We start from the raw sequence: 22,928 nt of genomic DNA on the forward strand, positions 1-22,928 counted from the left end.
AAATGAAAAAAACATTTATTTCATTTGAATTTATACACTAAAACAACAAATTATCATTTCAAAGTGAGTTTTTCGCGATAGTATTTTGTGAAAAAGTTTGAGTAGCCTGCGTGCACTACCACATGAGCCATATAGTCAAAAATTAAAAAAAATTAATTTCTTGAGAAAATCCAAACTCACTTTGTTTTACTTTAAGCATTTCTTAAAACATCTGCCAGCTTAAAAAAAATTGCTTTATAAATTTTGTTTATTCACTTCGGGTAAAACAACCGAACGAAAAAATATTATTTGAATATTTGTAATAAAAATAAGTTCCGCCATTTTCAAAACAGATATTGTTAAACTTTAATTCTTCTTCTTTTTCGTTTCACAGTCCGTAGTGGACTATAGCTTCATCAACAATTTTTCTCCACTTTATTCTATTCATGGCTTCATTTCTTCATTCGTGTACGTTCATTTCCATAAGATCTGATTCGACGTCACCAAACCATTTCTTTCGTGGGCGCTCTCTTTTTCTTCCTCCAGTGGGTATTAGAATAAAAGCTTTCCTAGCATTTCGCTCTTTCGGCATGCGCAATACGTGCCTAATCCATCCAAAACTTTAATTCGTTCCCTACAATTCTACAAAATTTTTATCTATGATCGGTAAATCTCGAGTTAAAGATCCATAAAAAATTGATAAATAATAATCTGAAAAAAAAAAAAGTTCAATTTGCAAAAGCGTTTGCAAACAACCCAAATATCACCCCCTCCCCTGCCAATATACTATAAAATTGCCAAGTTGCAACAAAATGTGAAATTGAAAAGGTTCACTGTTCACGGCTAACGATTAGGCTCATCAATTTTATAGCAAACAACTTGGCTTGCACACGAGTACCTGCGAGATCCAATTGATGCCAGAATTGAAGCTAAGTGATTATCGTTTTTGAAGCGACGTCAGCTAATTGAGTGCTTGAACATTTCGAAATCGATTCACTGATTTACTCCCAAATTAAACTCAAGCTTACATCTGGCTTAGAGAGTTTGTGAATATGTAAGACTTTCCAGTTCGAAGTGACACTTACCCGGATGTAAGTAACTCATATCAATACACAGCTCAAAAATAGACCTTTTATTCAGTTTGTGAGCTATTAGCATAACCCCTTTTTTCAATTTTTCATTAACTTTTTCAATTTGATTCCAGATATAGTTATTCCAAACAAGTGCTTTCAGAAAATATAATGAATATTGTTGGTGCCTCCACGCCATTTAAATGGGACAACCAGAAATTCATCAACAGATCACAAGTATCAATTTGTAGCTTAAACAGTTACTTTGAATTGATTTGAATTTTCATATTCGTTAATACTCTTAACTTAATTTTACCAAATCAGAATTCATATATTCTCAAATCTTGTTAAAAAAGAAGTTTCTTGTGCAATGCAATTTAAAATGGACATTTTATTTAGTCAGGTTTCATGCGTTCTTCTTATAATTTTCCATAACTTTCGAGGAGAAGTCCTAAATTCATCATCATCATTGTCGGCGTGACGGTCCGGGTTGAATCCTTGGCCTTGCTAAATTTTACACAATAATATTCTTTTCGTGGTCAGTTCCGAAAGAAATGTGAAAGAAATTCTAAACAGCCTAAGTTCTTTTGAGGCATAATTCTATATTATCCATTTCCTATACTTTCCACGAATAATTATAATTAATTATAATTAATACTCCTAGCATTAAAATTTTGTATTTATTAAAATTTAGTTTGAGAAAAATGTATGTATGATATGTTTTCAATGAGTGGTGGGCCAACTTGGACGAAGAAGTTTGGTTCATCCTTTGTGATACCATTGCAAAAGGGGGGAAAAAGGTGAAGGGAAAAAGAGGACGAAGGGGAAAGGAATGGGGAAGGTTGAGTGTTTGTCGACTACGAACGGTGACTAGTCAGCGGTTGTGTTAACCTCTTTATGCTCCCGATGAAGCTCATCAGATTTTAGTTTTCAATACTTGCCATATCAGCAGGCGCAGAAAAGAAGTGAGAACCAAGGTGCTTGAATCGTATTCCCGCGAGAGCTGGCCAGCTGAGGAGCAGGTGCTGAGATGATTCCACCTCATCCTCCATACAGTTGACGCAAAAAGGACTTGAAGTAATTCCGAGTCTCACGGCATGTATATCCCGCGGACAGTGCCCCGTGAGGATGCCCACGAAATTTGAGAGATGAGATTTCGTCATCCTCAGAATATCCTTCGAATGCCTCCTATCCAAACGTGGGCAGAAGGACTTCGCCACCTTACACGTTTGTGTACTTATCCAGCGCTCGCTGAGTTGGTGCAAAGCCCATCCTTCCAGGAGTAGAGTGCAGGTTGTAAAGGGGATCCCGATCCTCTCCTTTCGCGGGCACTCTACCTCACAGTTCCTTATCTGGCAAGCTCGTCGGCTTCGCTGTTTCCAGTAATGTCACTGTGACCAGGTACCCAAATTATCTTTATATCGAAGAATTATGATGCATTCGAGAGGGAGACCAGGCATTCCCTGACCAGTTTCGAATGCACCATCATAGAGCCTAGGGCCCTAATTGCCGCTTGGCTATCGGAGTAAATATTTACCTTCTTAACAGTTATTACGTAAGTAAGTAGCCAGTCAGCTGTTTCTTAAATTGCGGCCACCTCTGCTTGGAACACACTGCAGTGATCCGCTAGCCTGAATTTGAGTTTGATGGGGAGCTCTTTGCAGAATACTCCTCCTCCAACCCTACCGTCCAGCTTCGAGCCATCCGTGAATAGGTTAACTAGGCCCTGTCCCCAAGTGTTGCCCCCAGTCCACTCCTCCCTTGGTGGAACGTGGGTGGAGAAAGTTTCGATTGGACTAAGTGTGAGCACACACTGATCTGACGAGGGGACGAACTCAAAGTCTCTGAGGATGCTTGAGTGCCCATATGTGAGATTGAGCTTATAGCCCAAGCTCCTCAGTCTGATTGCGGTACGTGCAGCGGCAATTCTGCCTGCGATGTCTATAGGTACCATATTTAAAATTACATTAAGCGCCAGGGTAGGAGTAGTTCGAAGCGCCCCACTGATTCCAATGAGTGCAGACCTCTGTACTCTCTCTAGCTTTTAAACTGATGTCGTCCTCTCCAGTGAGTTCCACCAGAGAACGACTCCACATAACAGGATTGGCTTTATTATGATATTATAGAGCCAAAATACAACTCTAGGCGAGAGCCCCCAACTAGACTTAATTCTCATTAATTTAAGCAGATTAGAAAAATTTTCGATGACAACATTGAATGACAAATAATGGAATTTTTAAGGAGAAGAACAAGAAAGGCAGGTTGAAGTGCTAGTTGCCACTAATGCGTTCGCAGTTACTCTTATTGTCTTGATATTTGAGTTAGGAATGTAACACTTTTTTTTTCAATAAATAATTGCCCTGATTGCCTAATTGCCTAAGTGCGCTGATACTCAGCTAAAACCGGTATTTGTTGTCTGCGGTCCATCTTTTACCGACAAAACTTCGATTACTGTCGCTATAAAACGGCATCCTTGACATCCTTGAAACTCGTTGATTTTTTTTTTTTTTATTTATATAAAGTTTGGAAGTTGAATTTATATTGTTCACAAAATTTTCATGATTTCATTACTAAAATTGAATAAGATACAAATAAATTTGTCAATAAGCCACTGGCTGTAAGTTGTAGTACTTAACCTTCTGAGGTGCGCACTTCTTCTCATTATCCGTACGTTTCTCAGAATTTGCAAGGCAGAATTTTGATGTGAAATAAGCGCAACGCGCGAGGCAGTAAAGGTATTTTAAAGAAGACGAAATATTGTATGGCATTTGTCATTTAAATTCATAAAGGATTCGGATTCAGACTTATTGGACTGAAAAGAGTCTTGATCCGAAATCAGTCGTTTACGAAACCAATAATAGCCAAATATGACTTATATTTTCACTCGCATTTTTAAAGAAGCGAAGCACCATCACTGCAGATTTTCAAACGAGCTTATTATGACGCATTTACACCCATAGTTAAAAGCACTTACACAAAACTGAAATTGTCACAATTTGCCTTTGTTTTTTGTTGTTAAAAATGTTATTTGTCCTCGCAGCAAACTGCGTATGATTGATTGGAAAAGCAGTAAGTGAAGCAACAGTACGGGGCAGATTAAAAAGCACAAAAATCAAAGCTTTTGTTGTACGTAAGGTGATCGATATAAGTCCAGCGAACAAATCCTACCGCCTTGCCTTTCATAAAAAACCAATGTCCTTCTACGAGCATGGAGACTTTGTGCCCATTGACTGTACTCTAAACCCAGCCGGATACATTGGCATTCTTAATAATCATGCATTCACATCAGCGAGCAACCTTTTTTCAAACAACGACAGCCCAATGGTTGGTTATCTACAAAATTTTTGAGTGAAGTAAATCAAACTGTTTTACTTTGGCCATCTCAAAATCCAGATCTAAACATTATTGAAAATATTTGGTTTTTTGTCAAACAAATAAGGACAATCAATAAGAAGAGAAAAAGATATGTCACAATCGAAAATTTGGAGTAGGCTGACAATTCCATTGCTACACAAATTGATTTACTTTATTTTTTCCAGACTGGGAACAGTAATCGATGCCGAAAACAATGAAATGGAATACTAATAAATATTTTTAGAAAATATTAATATAAAATAGCATTTAATTTCACAACCAAATAACTTTTTTAATATTGTGTACTTATTTTAGACGACTGGAAGCATAAATTCAAGCGATTGCTTTAATGCGCAATATGTCGTTATTTTCTTTGAATTCGCACTATTTACCTTTGCATACTCTGAAGATTTTAATAACAATAAAGTATTTTAATAAACTTGTTTAACAACAACAAACAAAGGTATCTAGTAAACATTGTGACGATTTCAGCTTTTTGTAAATATCTTTGACTATGGCTGCATGACTCTGATTGTGAATGTTTGCTGGGAACTGTCATAATTAATGAGATTCAATTGAAGATTTCTTATCGACGCTTGTGAACTTTGGATTGCTAATAGGTTTAGATTAAACGGTAGGCGTGCGAACAAGTTTTAATTTTGCAAAGTCAGGGTAATTATAGTATGTGAACATTGTACTGGGAATAGCTGAAATAATTTATATCGACATATGTACATGTGCAGAAGTCGTGCTTGTAATAATTTAAAACAAAAAAGCAACAAAGAAAAAATACTGTAAAAAACATAGCAATAAAAATAATCAAAACTTAGTGACTATTCATTGTTGAACTATATTTGAGATAATAAGTTGGTGAATAAAGTTCAGTACTACTTCAGGACACTCTAGACATATAGTAGGACATACAGTGGTTCAAGAACTGGGACAGAAAAGGTGAAGTCAAAAAAAAACAAAAGAAACTGACCTAAAATAGAAAGGACAGGATCTCTGTTCCGATAACTTAGAGTTTATTTATTCAAAATAGTCCCCTGCGGCATCCATACACTGTTTTTCCCGAGATAAAAGTTTCTCGAAAGAGTGTTTCAGGTAATTCACGGGAATGTCCTTCAGGATGTCGGTACGAGCCTTTTAGATGACCCCTACGGACGCCAAACGTTTTCCTGTCATGGCCAAATGCAATTTTCCGAATAGGTAAAAGTAACAGAGAGCCATTTTGGTGTTTCAACTAGATTCGAACCGACGTTCTCTCTGTGAACTCCGAATGGTAGTCACGCACCAACCCATTCGACTACGGTGGCGCAATAGGATTATATAATATATATATATATAATTGGCGCGTACACCCTTTTTGGGTGTTTGGCCGAGCTCCTCCTCCTATTTGTGGTGTACGTCTTGATGTTGTTCCACAAATGGAGGGACCTACAGTTTTAAGCCGACTCCGAACGGCAGATATTTTTATGAGGAGCTTTTTCATGGCAGAAATACACTCGGAGGTTTGCCATTGCCTGCCGAGGGGCGACTGCTATTAGAAAAATGTTTTTATTATATGAGAATTAGTAGTCCTAAAAAGTTCCTGATTTCACTAATAGTGAGATCCGCCCATTTTATCGCTTTCTTCTTTTTAAGGTATTTTTCGACGGTGATATCGGTTAGTTTCTGTTACCATCATTTCGTAGAAATTATCTTGAAGAAACACATCCAGTGATCCTTCAACGCCGTTCTGTGGAAAAATATTTAACTCCGTTTGATTCGAAAACGGTTCTATAGTAGGTGGAATGCCGACTTCAGTCCATTGAGGTATAATTTCTTCTCCATAGTCAATTTCGCTTTCATCATCGCTAGGTCGTATAGAACTATCACTATCACTATCGTCAATATCACTATGAATATTATCAATATCTAACCCTATCTATCAATCAACGGCAGACAAATCGTATGCATATATATTTTTTTTTTTACGTGGAACCATATGGAAGACTTCAAAATTTACTGTAAGTAGAATTTGATTAACCGAACAGCTTCAAACTACGAAACATATTACTATTTGATTATTTTTTTGAGTACTTATTATTTTTGTAGAAAAGTATAGCTCTTTGTCTAATAAAAACCATATCAATTTAGTTTTAAAATTTTATTCAAAGTTGGGAAAAAATACCTTAATCTTTCCCTCTCAAATCCACGGTTTCTAATTCGATGGATGTTTGGTATGCAGTTTTATGGTATCATATGTTAAATTTTATTATAAAGAAGTGTAAGTTTGAAGTTGAAGATAGATTTCTTTGATACTTTATAACTTTTTTCTTCGCAGTGGCGCGCAATTTCTACATTCAAAAGAATTTCGTGTATGTATTCACAAGTTGAGAAATAGTCTAAAGCAGCTATCAAGTGCATACGTAGCATACTTTTGATGAAGTTTTGGCCGTATTGCTTTTTTTTTTTGCATTTACTGCCATAGTTCATCGAGGCGTGGGGAAAGATTCAGCTCTATCATAGAAATCGTCGTAGAAAACCTTCGAACACGAATGTCTACTACGAATACAAACAAATTGTTATCGTGGGTTGCATGTGAACACGAAAAAAGTGCTGCCAAACTCAGATGTCGAATTTTGATATTTCGACAACAGCTCACTTCAACGTAAACAAGACAATTCAGCAAATAATCTTTAAGTTTTTTATCAAGTGAGCTGAAATCTATTCGTTGATATGTGCGGTTGTATTATTAGAGGAAGAAAGTGAGAGAAGCAAACGGAGTATCAAAATTGAGTGAAAAATATTGAGAGATGCAAGCAACCCTCTCGATATGCACGAACCAATGTAAATGATTGCCTTTTTGTTTAAGAAACAGTTTACTTAAATACGGTTTAAAATAGGTTTATCAAAAATTACCGCTTAAATAAAGCTGCATTTACATACGTTTTGAGTTTTATTGAAGCCAGCGTAAGCACAGCGAGGTCTTCGTCCACAACTCTAGTTCTCCGACCATCCCCTGTTTTACGGTTTCTTGCGGAGGGAGGCTATTAACACTGAATTAGTAAAGATTTCGACGTGCTAATGGGCCAGTGGACATTTAGCTATGTACTAAAAGATGTATTGGCGTCATTAAAAACACGATTGTGTCCTCCGTGGGTAAATCTCGACATCAGTGCCAATGAAAAACGGCAAATCAAGAAGGAATTCCACATAAAAGTACATATACTTCACATATTTCTTTTTATTCATAGTTTAGTTAATATAGGACTTACATTTTACAGCTTTTTTTTTGTTTCCTTTCGATTTTTTTTTTTGCATATTTTTAAAGTTCAGACCTTCAACTTTTCAAAATTCGAATTATTTTCGGAGATACAGCGGATTTTGTGACGTGACATCTAAGCCGGCCAAGTGGAGCGAATCGCACAATGAACGGCAGATGTTACCGGACGACTTGAGGACTCGTTCTTTCCAGAAAATCTTTTGTATCCCACACAACATTTATTTATTCTATACATATACATATATATACTTTATACTTATATAATATATACCTGGAAATATATATATACATATCCAGAGTGAGTGAGTAGTAAATATTATGATCTCAGTTATTCTATTGGAATTATTGCTCAAACTTCAAACGCGATTTTCTCAAGACTACATACTTGTTTTGAGATGGTCGTCATGATATTTCAAGTTCTACTTCGAAGTGTGATACGATTTTTTTATTATACATCTGTCTATCGCGCCTGCCTCTGGTTTGAAAAAATATAAGTTTGAAGTATTTTTAAAAAAATTGGAAAAGGTAAAAAAGAGAGTAAAAAAATTTTTTCTTTCAAGTTGACACCATTTTGTGAATTTTTTTCTCTTTGATTTGGCGTAATCCGATACCGACATCGTAACTAATGAAGAATTTTTTTAATTTGTTTGTTTTAAATTAAGTGTTGGAATCATGTCAACTATGGAGCACCGTTTTTTATATAGTCCCCACTCCGCCGGCCAGTAATTCCACGATTTATTTTATTTTTTTTTTTATTTATTTTTTTTATACTTTTACAATATTAATAAAACCATAAAAAAATGGATAGTAAAAATGTTTTTTATTTTTTTTATCTTAGTTTTAAAAATACCTATAATGAAAGCGTCTAGACCAGAATACCCCCTTAAATCCTCTTTGATTTTTAGTTGTAATTTTTGTCCGTTAGTCTAACGTCGTAGTAGAAAAATTGTTCGAAACTCTGAGATTTGACGTTACGAGTGTCTTCGTTGTATGTTACTCTATGAATTTCTCATGTATGTTTGGAGCTATTTGAATTGTATGATTATAATTTCTTAGTTTCTACGAAAAACAGTCTATGATAAATTGCATGATAGGGCTGATTATCATTTGCTGTCAAAGGCCTCATTGACTAACCTATAGTTGAGCTGGTTGACTAACCTATCGAAAAGCTATACTTTTCGTTCCACAATTCTGCAGCCGTTCTATTAAATTCTGATCAAATGTCATCGCTGTTGGGACTGAAATCAGGTAAAACTTTAATTAAATAAATTCTTTGAGCTGCCTCGGAATTAATAGGCTACATACAAGCAAGCAAACAGCTTTACAATGTCGTTCGAGAATGCATCAGTGAAGGTGTTTTTAAGAAAAGCGGTCCTAAACAGCATCCAAAACAACAACAGTCGTTCGATCTGGAACTCATCGATCTGAATCCTTGAGCCCTTTCTCACTACCTTGATCCCAGTCACAATCAACAATAGACCTTTTTTAAAACCTGCAGACGGCACTACCGTGCACTTGTCAAACTAATTTTTCTGTTAAGCTAAGATTTTCAGTCTGCTTGTATAAGACAATGCACAAATAATTTCCGCTACATATCAATGAGTTTTGGTGATAAATCAAGTCATATAGAGGTGGGATAATAGGTCACGTATATGTAAATATGTTTGCATCAATTTTCTGGCAGTTATAGTTGCTGCTGAAGCAGTTGATTGTGCCCCATTTAGTTGTTTACGTGAATACAAATTTAAAACTGCTTTACTACTTACAATACAATAGTGTTTTATGACAAAAACAATAAAATAATTAACAAAATTAAAACCTGTAATGCATAAAAATATTTGCCTTGCACGGCAAGTGGCGAATAAGCAATTTTGTGCTAACTTTTACTAAGTAATCGAGTACCTTGCTTACCTGCTCATGCATAAAAGCTAGAGAGCTCCTTGATACAAAGTCAATATTAGTAGCGGTTTATTGATTGTCGATGCCAGAATTTCGGGATTTTTTTAATGCAACCCTGTAGTTCCGGGATTTATCCCCGGTTACGAGCTTCTTAAAGTCGATAAAATTTCAGTAATACAATACTTTTTATTTTTAATATAATCCCATAAATCTGAGATTGATTCCGGGTTATAACTCTCTTGAAAACTCGATAAAATTTTGATAAATCTTTTGATTTTTAATGCCATCCCGAAATTCCAGGATTTATTCCGAGTTATAAATTTCTTAAAGTCGGTATATTAAAATTTTACTAAGACTTTTATTTTTTAATATAATCCCGTAAAACCGTGATTGATCCCCAGAGAAAGTTATAGAAAGTTGATTTTTAATGCAATCCCAGTGTGATAGAAATCTTAAAGTCGGTAAAATTTCAGTAGGATTTTTTATTTTTAATACAATTCCGAAATTTCGAAAAATCCCGAGTCTCCGGGACTTATCCCGGGCTGTAAAGTTCTTAATGTTGGTGAAATTTCAGTAAGACTTTTGATTTTTAACGCAGTCCTGAAATTCCGGGACTCATCCTGGCTTATAATATTCGCAAATCCGCTGAAATATCAGTAATACTTTTGATTTTTAATATAATCATGTAAATCTGGGATTGATCCCGGGTTATAGCACTCTTAAATCCGGAGAAAGTTATAAAAGTCTATTGATTTTTAATGCAATCCCAAAATTTTAGTAATACTTTAGATTTTTAATGTCATCCCGAACTTTTGGGGTTCATCAGAGATATAACTTTCTCAAATTTGGCCAAATTTCTTTAAGGGGGTTCTAGAGGTCCGAACTTCGAGCATTTTTTGACGGTGAATAAAAAAAAAGCTATTGATATGTTTACTATCCATTTTTTTATCATTTATTTATTTATATATTAAGAGCACATAAAATGAATTTAAAAACATAAATAAATTTTCATGGAATTATGCGTCCTTGAAGTGGACGGGGAAAACAAATGGCAGTGTCCTCGTCGTCACGGTTTTTACCCTTGTGGTCATCTGAAAAAAAAGATGACAAGTTATTAATTAATATCAATGTCATTATCGTATATCGCAGAAAAAAAGGGGAAACATTTTTTTTTCATAAAATGGCGGCTACTCAAAACTTGAGGTCGATATTTCCCTTATTTTTAAGCTTTCTCGAATTGTTTACACATATTAAAAAATTGAAATTTCCAGTTTTTCGTACGTCATGCGATAGAGACATATTTAAAGAATATTCATGATAAACTGTAGGCAAATCGGTTGATTAGAACTTGAGATATCGTGCCGACCGTATCGAAAGAAGTAGTTTCGAGAAAAACACATTTAAAGTTTTACGTTACCTGCCTATTGTTACAGCCGTCCGCTCAAACCAGTCTAGCTGTCGCGTCACTAAAATAGTTGTAACTTCGAAAATAATTTGAATTTTGAAAAATCCTTTTAGGGAGATATTTTTGAATACTTAAACTATTGAATGTTGAAAAAAAAATTTCGATTTTTTCAAATTTCTAGACTAGAATACCCCCTCAAGCCTTTTAATTTTACTAAGATATAGAAGGCTTAAAATATTCATATGGTGCTGGAATATAAACTTTTTTTTTTAGTTAAAAGCAAATAGGCTTTGCGGAAACTATGTAGTTCCAAGATCAATACATTTTTCAAATCGTATTGTACTTACATTTAAGTTTAAGAGCATCGATCAGATAGAAAAGTCTCTAAACTTTTTCTTTGGGTAAAAGCATTAATCTGAGTCAAAGAAAACGAAATTTTATGTTTCGCTAAATGTCAAATATGTATGTAAAATAGTAAAGTATTTTGGAAGTAAAGCAGTAGGGAAATTCTCTAATTTTTATTAATGATAATCTTCTTTCAAACAAATTTTATTATTGTATAAATCTCTACTCCACACTTAAATTGAAAAAAAAACTAATAAATCATACCGAGATACTTAAAAAATACCTAGTATGACGGGATCTCGGGATTAGCTTCACTATTAGGTAGTATTTTACGATGTTTTTTTACACTTATGTCACGTTAATGACTTGTCATCAGTAACTCCCTGCACTTGCTCAGGTTTGTGCCTTAAGTCTTTGGCATGACAAGTAGCTGACTACTTATGGAGAAGTGCCGGCACAACAAATACACACTTCTATAGACAATTTACAGTAAATGGGTTAAAAATAAAACTGAAAAGGCGTAGTTTGGAGAAAAATGTGCGCGCCCATTTAAAAAACCGCTGATAGCTCAAATGGCTATACGAATTGCTATCGCCATCGCTACATAGTCGTAGATGCAACTAAAGCACAAAGCGATTGTATTGTATAAATTAATATTTTATTTTCCTTATTTGCGATTTTATTGCCACATATTATTTGCGATTATCACGTTTCGCTTGTCATCGCTTACACAATATGTGCGTGTTTATCACCAGAAAGTGACTGGTTTCATTTGAGTTTTACATAAAATCACTATAAATAATTCAGTAACGTTTGCATTTAATGTTCATTTAATTTTTCATTTTATTTTCCATTTTATTTTCAGGGTTCTCGAATTCAAGTATCACCAAAGTAAATACACAACCAGCATTTACGAAGTGGTCAAGACCACCAAAGGCCAAGTGAAGGGCGTGAAACGTCTCACCATTTGGGGTGATTCTTATTTCAGTTTTGAACGCATCCCTTTTGCCAAACCTCCTGTGGGGGAGTTGCGTTTTCGTGCGCCGAAACCAGCTGAACCATGGAATGGTATTCTAGATGGCACTGGCCCCGCCGAGAAACCACTGCAGACCTATGCTTTATTTCGCAAATATAAAGGATCCGAGGATTGCTTGTACCTGAATGTTTTTACAAAGAATGTGAGTATCTGATGCATTTGGGAATTGATAAACTTGTTTTGGGCAAAATATGTTTATAAGTATGTATATGTATACGCAAATATTGTGTTGTTCGGAAAGTGATTCCGTTTTCTCCCGACAGAGGATTTAATTGCATTTTTTCACAGCTAACTTCACACTTAAGTCGCATTGTCATTATATGTTTTCACAGCTGATATAGCAAGGCTCGTGTGTCCATAAGTTCAATTGATTTTACGCAGTATTTTTTGGTCGGTGCCCTTTTAAATACGGAGAGCAATAAGCAGCATTTTCGTCATGTGTTAGTTTTTTACTATAGAAAAGATAAAAATGCTGTTCAAGCCAGAAAGAAATTATGCGATGTGTATTGAGAAGATGTGCTGAAGATACGCCAATGCCAGAACTGGTTTGCAAAATTTCGATCCGGCAATTTTGATGTCGAAGATGCACCACGTTCTGGAAGGCCGGTTCAAGTTGATAAAGACGCGATAAAGGCATAAGTTGTTGCAAACCGGCGAATAAGAACACGTGAGATTGATGAGAGGTTAAATTTATCGAATTCAACTGTTTATGACCACCTGAAAGGCCTGGGTTTAACATCGAAGCTCGATATATCTACGAAAAAACGAGATTACTTTCTGCTTTAGCTCAAAAGCACGGCCATTGCTTAAAAATTGGAAAAACTTTTTGAAAAAAATATGTTTGTGTAGAAAAAGCTAGCATTAGATTTGAGGCCTTGTCTGACTATATTTCATACTTGAATTTATGTTTATAGCGTTAAATTTTGTCACTGTTAAATTTTACTAGACATTTTTCTTTTAAAGTAGTAAAGAACTTAATTTACTTGTGATCCAATTTGCACTGAGAAAGGAGATTCAAGTATAATAAGAAAAAAAACTAATAATTAAAAATTAATAATTCTGAAATTTTTTGAATGTTGAAAATTTTGGTATATACATAGTTAGTTCTCTAAGAACCGGATCCAGCTGCCCCCTTCTCAGACATCGGTATCCCCTTGACCGTCGTTAAAGGGAAACTACACAATTTCTTTCTAACAAAAGCGCAAGACAGATGGAGGTCTGTCTCATCGTGTGCCATTTCAAAAGCACTGTGGCCTCAATACGATATAAACAGAACGCTTAAGGTGATGGGAACCCCCCGCCATTCAATTTCCAAACTCATTGCGGTGATCACTGGTCACTGGGTGATCGGCACTCATGCGGAGAAGCTTGGAATTCCGTACAACCCCCATTGCAGAAGCTGTGGGGATCCTGCAGAGAAAGATACTGTGGAACACTTTCTCTGCAAATGTCCGGCTCTGGCGGCTAGGCGCTTGAGATTCCTCAGCGTCCCCTATGGGGATGACTTGATGAAATTCTTCAGCCTAGATCCCTTTTCTCTCCTCCGCTACATCAACAGCACTGGATGGCTGTAGACGGTTTTATCGCCCCCTTAATCCTTTCACAGGTAGTGGTCCACATTATAGTATCAAAACGGCACGTAAGTGCTACTTGTAGTGTACATGGGGTACTCTTGCCATCTTACCTACATACCTACCTACCTAGTTCTTTAAAGTGTAATAGTAGTAGTAATTCTTTATTTATTTATAAATATTGCAACTTACATTTCAATCATTTATACAATAATTCATTTAAATATATAAATATAGAAAGAAATAACAAATTTCTGTCACAGCTCAAAAATTAACAAAAATTAAGCTCTGCAATAAGAAATTCTCTATGAGTATAAAAGCAAGTTAGTCCTTACCAATTGTGGCAATTAAGTATATCTATTGCTTCCGCTTCATTTAGCTTCGCTGCGTTTACGTATCTTGTTTTGATCTCCTTCAGTACCGGACATCCTCCTAAGAAGTGCGGCATTTCTTCTTCCTCGTTTAAATTGCAGAGGGTGCATATTTTCTGGGTATTTCCATATGTGGTTGCATTTAGCTTTAGTAAACTACATCTTGCTCTGAAAATTGTTGTAGTGCCAGTTAGTCTCATATCTTCTTTAATGTGGGAATCGTATATTTTGTAGTTGCAGTTTGAAATTTGTGGAACAACATCAAGACGCACACCACAAATAGGAGGAGGAGCTCGGCCAAACACCTAACAGAAGTGTACACGCCAATTATTTATTTTAGTTTGAAATGCAGTTAATTTTATATTTTGAGTAGTCTAAATGTTTATAAATTCGCGTCGTGCTTGACTGTGCTTTTTGCCTTGCCATGTTGTGATCTTTTATTTTCATTTTGATAAGAAGTTGCACACCGCGAATGTGCCAGTCTGTAGAGGTGATGTTTTCTTAAAATTTCAGACCGAACTCCATTCCCATGTCGTTCAGATGCTTAAGCCGAAACACATTTTTACTTAAGATGCCTTGTGTTAGTTTGTGTGGGAGTCTGTTGTAATTGTATTTATAAATGGTTTTTCAAATATACTTAATGTTTAGTTCTAAAGAATACATTTGGCTATCTTCTAAATTAGTTGCTAATGTTATTGCATAATTCGGAGTGAACTCGGGTAGTTTCAGGATTCTTTTAATGAAATAACGTTGAAGTTTATTTACTTCATCGAATAAGGCATACACCCAAACTTGCGCTGCGTAGGTTTGTATCGCTCTGCATACCGCTTGGAACAGCTTCGATTTTGATTTTCATGAAATGAATGGCTTCCTTAAAACATCGTTCCATGTGCAATTAATACCAGCTTTTGCTGAAGTATTTCTGGCTTCAAAGTGCTTGCCGAATGCCATTTTGGGTGTGAGAATGACACTAAGGTATTTATATTTGGCCTCCAATTTAATTTCTTCACCTTCGTACCGCCATTTTTCTGCCTGGGAAAGTCGTCCACCTCTTCTAAAGATCGTCACCTCTGATTTATGTGGGTTTACTTCCATATTCTATTCAGCGCAGTATCCCTCCAGGTTAGTAATCATGGATTGCATGGCTTTAGGGTTATCCCCCTGGAGAACAATATGGTCGGCATAAAGGAGAAGACGTGTATTCATGCCCTCAAACAATAGTCCCCCAAATAATAGTACAATCATTTATATATACATATATATATGTGTAAATTGAATAATAATGGCGACAAGAGACATCCTAGTTTCACACCAGTGCAGGTTTCAACATAGCCGGATACCTCTTTCACCGTTCAAACTGCAGATCTAGTATTCTCGTAGATATTTTCTATCAGGTTCGTTATTTTACTAGATATTCCCATCTGTCAAAGTTTATAAATCAACGGTCTCCTCGGCGTTGTATAATATCTCCGATTATTTTTACAATTATATATATACATACTTTATAATTTTGTAGGATAACATAATATATATACAGGGTGGGCCATATAGCATTTGCTTTTTGAACCACCTATTTTTTTGAGAATGATAACACAAAGGACATGTCAAATGTGTTCATAATTTACTTAAAGGTTTGACATTTACGAAATGGGACGCTATAGGCTTGAACAAAATTGGGAAATATTGAAAACCTATTTCCAAAGTGGTGAGTCTTCTTTTCTGATTTTCACATCGGTGGCTACGTCAATAAGCAAAATTGTCGGATTTGTCAGAAAATCCACACGTTTCTGTAGAGAAGCAAATGCATCCACAACGAGTCACTGTTTGGTCACACTGCCAAAGTTACACTCGAACTGTTGGCTACCGTTTTTGAAAACCGAATAATCAGCCGAAATTCCGATATCAATTGGCCGCCTCGGAGCTGTGATTTAAGCTCGTTGGATTATTTTTTGTGCGGAGCTGTTAAGGACAAATGCTATGCGAACCATCCAGAGACGATTGATGCTTTAAAACACGAAATCGAAGTTGCCATTCATGAAATTGGAGCTCAAACAATCGAAAATGTGCTTAAAAATTGGGTTGATCGAATGGCCTACTGTGAAGCCAGTTGTGGCAGTTATTTGAACAATATTATTTTTCATTTATAAATGACAATGTTTAATCTTCAAAATAAAAAAAAGAGTTTGAAAAAATATTGATTAGTTTTTTTTTATAGCCAATTCAAAAAGCAAATTTTACATGGCCCACCCTATATAATATAAATAAGTACCCGTGTTAGAAATGAAGACACCATTTTTTGAACCTTTTGTTATTTTTCAACATAGTCCCCTTTTTGAAAGATACACTTCTCCCAACGCTCCGGCCATTTTTTTCACCGCCCAAAAAATATGATTTGTCGAACTTTCCGAAATACGCATCTGTCTCGACGATGACTTTCTCGTTTGGATTAAATTTTTTTCCAGCGAGCCATTTCTTCATGTTAGCGAACAGGTCGCAGGGAGGCAGATGCGCTTTTGCACTATCTTGGTGAAACAGCACCTTATTTTTCGCAAAATGCAGCCGTGTCTACTGCAATTTTTTTTGAAAGTGGTCCAATAACTCGCTTCAGTATTGCCCAGATATTCATCAATTTTCCTTCTAAAAAAACCATGATGATAACGCTGTTCGCATCCCAAAAAATCGGCCATCCCACAACCGTTTCGGCCGATGGGACTGTCTTCGCCTTCTTTCGAGCAGATTCACCGCATATTGTCATCGGCGATGCTTCTGCGCCATGCGATGTGCTGTATATACATAAGTCACTAAATTATTTTTATGCGTCTTGCTGTTGTCTTAAAAATATATGGCCTAACCTTTTATGCAGTAGCTTCACCTGAATTGAGAGGATTGGGATCCCTTTGACTAAATGTGGTCTGCTCCAGGAAGGGCAGGCATGACGTCAATTCAGTGATTACTGGGCGAGTACACGGAATTTTAAGACCGCGAAATCATCTAGGCCACTTGTGGGTCGAGGATGATTCAGGGATCGTCTAAAGTTAAAGCCTCAGCGGGTGCACTTACAAGATAATAGGTACTGTGGTTCCCATTTATCTGCTACGCTTGCTGTCACCTGTTGAAATTCATCACCAGCTTGAAGCGGTTAATATGATACAACCTCAACTCAGTGGTCGTTTGTTCGTCATCCATACATAATTAAAAAAAATTTCACATTAATGCTGTAAGAATATCCAGGTAATGGGCCTTCTTTTCAGCTTCTATCTTGTAGATTAAAGCTGAATTTGTCAAAAGTAAAGGCCATTGAGTGTCTTAGCGATTCCTTGCTGCTTGTCATTTCCTTCTTCAATCAGTTCCCAGAGAACAGCATATTCAAATACCACTTCCAAATATGTAACGAATGCTTTATTTTATTTCCAACATACTATTATTTCTTTTTCACAGATAAATCCCGACAAGCCTCGTCCGGTTATGGTTTGGATTTATGGGGGTGGCTTTCAGATTGGCGAAGCCTCACGTGACATGTACAGTCCGGACTTTCTGATGTCCAAAGATATCGTGCTTGTGACTATCGCCTACCGCCTCGGCCCGTTTGGATTTCTGTCATTAGACGATCCCGATGTAAACATACCGGGCAACGCAGGCATAAAAGATCAAATACTGGCATTGCGGTGGGTAAAGGAAAATATCGCAGCATTTGGTGGTGATACCAACAATGTGACCATTTTCGGTGAGAGCGCCGGTGGTGCTTCCACACACATTTGTATACTCAGCGAACAGTCAAAAGGCTTGATACACAAAGGAATTGTGATGTCTGGTAGCGCATTATGTCCTTGGGCGAATCAACCAAATAGGCGATGGGCTTATCGGCTGGCCAAGGCACTTGGCTATGAAGGAGCGGACGTAGATAAGGAGGTGTGTGAATTTTTGTTAAACACAAAAGGACCCGATTTAGTGCGTGGCAATGCAATGGTACTGACAAAAGACGAGAAACACCACAGGATACCATTTGCTTTTGTGCCAACTGTAGAACCATATTGGACGGAACAATGTGTGATGAATGAACATCCATATGAGCTAATGAAAAAGTCGTGGAGCAATAATATACCAATAATAATTGGAGGCACCAGCTTCGAAGGTTTAATATTTTATCCAGGTGAGTAAAACCTTAGGTGCAAATTACGATATAAAAATTAATAATCATTCGTATTTTTGTAGAGATTACGCGACGTCCAGCAACGCTCGATGAAGTGCGGAATTGCAAGAATCTCTTGCCACCAGATGCGGACATTCATGACGATGTACAGAAGGCTGAGACATGTGGCCTCAGGCTCAAGGAGATTTATTTCGGTGATGAGGAGTGCTCGCGTAAGACAATGATGCAGTTTTTGGATGTGAGTGGAGTGTTAAAAACAACAACAAACTATATAATATACAGCGCGCGTACGGTATTTGAGGGCATGCATATATGTGGCTATAACTTTCCGAACCCATTATTTTTCGTTTTTCTCTTTATCAGACAAGGCATGGAGACTACAACTTAACTCAAGAAATGGAGAGATGCAGTTAATGTGCAAATCACACCTATTAGAAATCTCTTATTTTCCTAATAACGTCCGTTTATTCGTTCGTTAGTTGGAAGCATCAGGCGTCGATGCAGAATCTGTTGCAAAACGCAAAATGCAAGGAACGTTCTGACATTGTCCGATCTGCAGAATTTATTTAACAAGTGCAAGCAATCTCTGAGGGCCCTTGTTAGTGAGCTTAATGTTTTTAAGGGTCTTATCCGTCGAGTTGTCCATGAAGGTCTCCGGTATAAGTCCTGCGTTATGCGTAGACGACAGTTTATTTTCGAGTAAACATGACAACAAGAAGTTATCTGATCAATCGAACTGAGAACATCGAACTTATGGCCGAGTAGTTGATCCTAAGCGAATGGGTCTGGTAATGAACGAGGACAAAAACGAAGTTCCTCCTGTCATCAAACAAATAGTCGGTGTACTCGCGTATCAGCACCCACGTCATTGTTGACAGTTCTGATTTTGAGGTTGTAAAGGACTTCGTTTATTTAGGAACGAGCATTAACACCGATAACAATGTCAGCCTTCAAATCCAACGTAGAATCTCACTTGCAAACAAGTGCTACTTAGGCGACTGAGTAGTAAAGTCTTCTCTCGGCGAAAAAATCTAACACTCTACAAGGCTCTCATTACCCCCGTCCTAACGTATTGGAGTGTTTGAGAGAAATATTTTGTGGAAGATTTTTGGACCTTTGCACGTTGATGCTGGCGAGTATCTTAGGTGATGGAACGATGAGCTGTATGAGCTTTACGACGAAATAGACATAGCGCAGCGAATAAAGATACAGCGGATACGTTGGTTGGGTCATATCGTTCGGTACCAGTTACTCGTAGCAGATAAAGAGGAAGGCCGCCTGTAGGTTGGAAAGATCAGGAGGAGAATGACTTGGTTTCACTTGGTGGTCCCAACTGGCGCCGGTTAGAACGGGAAAGAAACGACTGGCGCGCTTTTTTAATCTCGACCAAAACCGCGCCAATCAAGAAGAAGAACATTTGGGACTGAAACCAATAGGCATCCTCATAACACCATTTCTTCTCTGAAGGTTAAATGCAGCCGTTATGGTCAATATGAGTAAAGAGCATTTGATTCGGGCATGCAATCGTTTACGGACCCGGATCGTAGAGGTTATTGCAACTACTCGAAATTTTATTGAGCCCTTTTATAGATACAAATATAATAAGTAAATGTTGTGTAAAAAATTCGTGAAGTTTCATTAAATTTTCTTCAAAATTAGTTTTACTCTGAAGTTGTTCTCAAATACCATACGCTTTTCTGTACATTATTTTAATACATATATTAACTCACTCCCTTTTCAACTTCAACAGCTGAGCTCCTACCGCGACTTCTGGCTACCCATCTATCGTACATTGCTCGCACGTCAGCGCTACAGCACCGCTCCTACCTACGTCTACCGCTTCGACTATGATTCACGTGAAGGCAATGCCGTTCGTAATATTTTGTGTGGCCGCAATGTACGTGGCACCTGCCATGGTGATGATCTGTGTTATCTCTACTATGCCATGTTCTCACATCGGCCGGTTCATGGCTCCAAAGAACACGAAGTGACACGCACAATGGTCGATATTTGGACAAGTTTTGCAGCAAACAGTGATCCGAATTGTGATATGCTGGAGAATCTGATATTCGAGCCGATCACACGTGATGTGGGTGAAATCAAATGCCTGAATATTGGTGAGAATGTTGAGTTCATCGATTTACCTGGTATGGACAAACTGAAAATATGGAGCGAATTCTACGCGCCGGGAAAATTGTGAGATGACTTAAATACGTGGCAATATTTGCAGCATAGCGGGTGTCTACCTCAATGATTTTTTTGTTTGGAGAGCAAAAATTATGCAGTTAAAGAATTATTATATAGTCATATGCATATAGGTATATGCGAGTATATATACATAAGTGTTTGTTGGGATGGAGCTTTTTGCTTGTAAATACCGAACCAAATAATATTAGGGCAGTTCACAATTAAACTATACATATTCAGTCGAAACACCTTTTTGTACATACACTTAGTAAAAATAATAAAAATAATTAATTACTACTTAATACAGTATGCTTGAATATTGTGTAGCCAACAAGCTGTTTACAGGAAATTTCCAATTTTGTTTGAAAAGCGCCGGTTAGATTTGAACTAATGAATAGTTATACCGAGCCTCACATGTAAAGTGAAGGGAAAGTATTGGGATCCCCTTGACCATGTGCGGTCTGCTCCTGGAAGGATGGGTTTCGCTCCAACTCAGCGAGAGCTAGGTAAGTATACCAACTTTTAAGGTCGCGAAATCCTTCTGGTCACGTGCGGATCGGGGGTGCTGGAATGATTTTCTTAGGTTGACAAAATCGAAGCCCTCCCACTTCGTGGGTGTTATCACAGGGCACTCTCCGCAAGGTGTGTACGCGAGACTTGGAATTACCCCGAGTTTGCATCGGATATATGGAGGATGAGGTGGAATCATCTGATCACCTTCTCCTGACCAGCCCTTGACATTAAAAATCTGATGAACTTGATCACAATCCTCCTAGCCACTCCTCCCTCACCTCTCTCCGCCCTCTCCTTTGGTTCCATCGGTCTTCCTTCACATTGGTATCACAAAGGATGAACTCGTTTTTTTCGTCAAAGTGTGCCTACTCCTTGGACAACCTGTGCCGAGTCTTTGAGCACATACATGGGCTGCTATTTATATTTCCGACCTTGGGCACTTCTAGTTTTGTCAGACAGACCTTCTGACATTTTAATTGGCAAGCTTGACATATTTTACCATAACTCACTTAGAATATTTTTATGTGAGACTCATATTAATATTGTTTACTGTGGTTTTCAAAATTCATCTTGGCAAAAATGTGGAATTAAAACGTATTTTAAGTTAGGTTGAAGCGGTTGTCCTGTGGGACACACTCAGGCAACCTGGAAAGCATGTCTGCATTAGTAATTCTAGTGTTTCTGCAATGCTAGTTGTCCAATTGCCGCTCTCTTTTATGAGGTAGCTAAGGTTGCTTGGGCTCGTTGACAGGACTTTCCAGAGCCTACTAGTCACCGAAGCACTTTTTATCTTTTGACAGAAGTCACTCCAAGGCGCTGTTTTTGCTGCCCTTATAACATACTTGAATCTTCGTTGGCATTCTTTGTATCTATCTCACGAGTTAGTTCTCCTCGCGTCGTTATACATAGATCTGCGCTCCTTTCTAAGGTCTGCTATATCCGTGGAGCACCATGTAGGTTTCGGTTTGCCTCTTCTTGTTCTCTCAGGACATGCTGCTTTCGCAGCTTGTTGAAATGCTGTGATCAGCTCGTCAACCGCTGAGTCGAGCTGTAGATCGGAGTCAATTTGGTATGTCGCGCCAGGGAGTTTGTTGGCCAGTGTGGTTTCAAACACACGCCAGTTTGTGCGTCTGCAGTTTATGACCGGCTTACACTGCTTAGTTGGTAATGAAATATTGTACATTAAGTACCTATGGTCTGAGAAGGAGTAAAACGTAATCATTTGAACATATTTTTCAAAATTGTTGGCGTGGATTAACAACATCCACGACATCGTTTAAGTATCATTCTTTAGTACCGTAAAAGTTTATTATTACAACCGACTTTCTTCGGCTTTGGCGAATATAACGATGATGTAGTGGATCCACTTGGTGGCGCTGATGACGATCGAAATGGTGATTATTTGCCTGAGGAAGATGCATCCGACATTGAGCTGGAGGAAGTAATCGTTCCAAATGAAATACTTGACAGCAATAAAGTGGAGGAAAGATGAGCCACTTGCGGCTATTCGACATTTATGCGGCTTTGCTCCATGCCAAGGCATCAAAATTCTGTTCAAAATTGTTTACATCCAATATTTCATTCATTATCATTTCGGAAACAAATCGATATGGAAGTGAAGCAAAACAAAGAGTTTGATTGATCTGACTAGCACTGATCTTGATGCATTTGTTCATATTCTTTTGACCATGGATGACACACAAAAATATGTAGGAAGTTTTTTGGCATTCGAAAGCTTTGTCCATTCTTCGAGCAGCAATGTTCCATCGGCGATTCAAAA

At 37.3% G+C, this 22,928-nt stretch overlaps 1 protein-coding gene across 3 annotated transcripts in view; it reads left to right on the forward strand.

Annotated features, from left to right (window-relative positions):
- Positions 1-20,922, forward strand: part of LOC128871362 (esterase B1) — a 43,961-nt gene extending 23,039 nt beyond the window's left edge. For 2 of the 3 annotated variants that reach the window (XM_054113332.1, XM_054113333.1), the window contains exons 3-6: positions 12,186-12,498; positions 17,737-18,448; positions 18,511-18,686; positions 20,199-20,922. In XM_054113332.1, coding sequence (XP_053969307.1) covers positions 12,186-12,498; positions 17,737-18,448; positions 18,511-18,686; positions 20,199-20,648 — 1,651 coding nt within the window. In that variant the 3' untranslated portion in view covers positions 20,649-20,922. Of the gene's footprint in view, positions 1-11,983; positions 12,058-12,185; positions 12,499-17,736; positions 18,449-18,510; positions 18,687-20,198 lie in introns of those variants that run through there. The other variant, XM_054113334.1, reaches the window with a different exon arrangement.
- The last annotated feature ends 2,006 nt before the right edge of the window (positions 20,923-22,928 follow it).

Source organism: Anastrepha ludens, chromosome 2 (assembly GCF_028408465.1).
Source record: "Anastrepha ludens isolate Willacy chromosome 2, idAnaLude1.1, whole genome shotgun sequence".
NCBI lineage: Eukaryota > Metazoa > Arthropoda > Insecta > Diptera > Tephritidae > Anastrepha > Anastrepha ludens.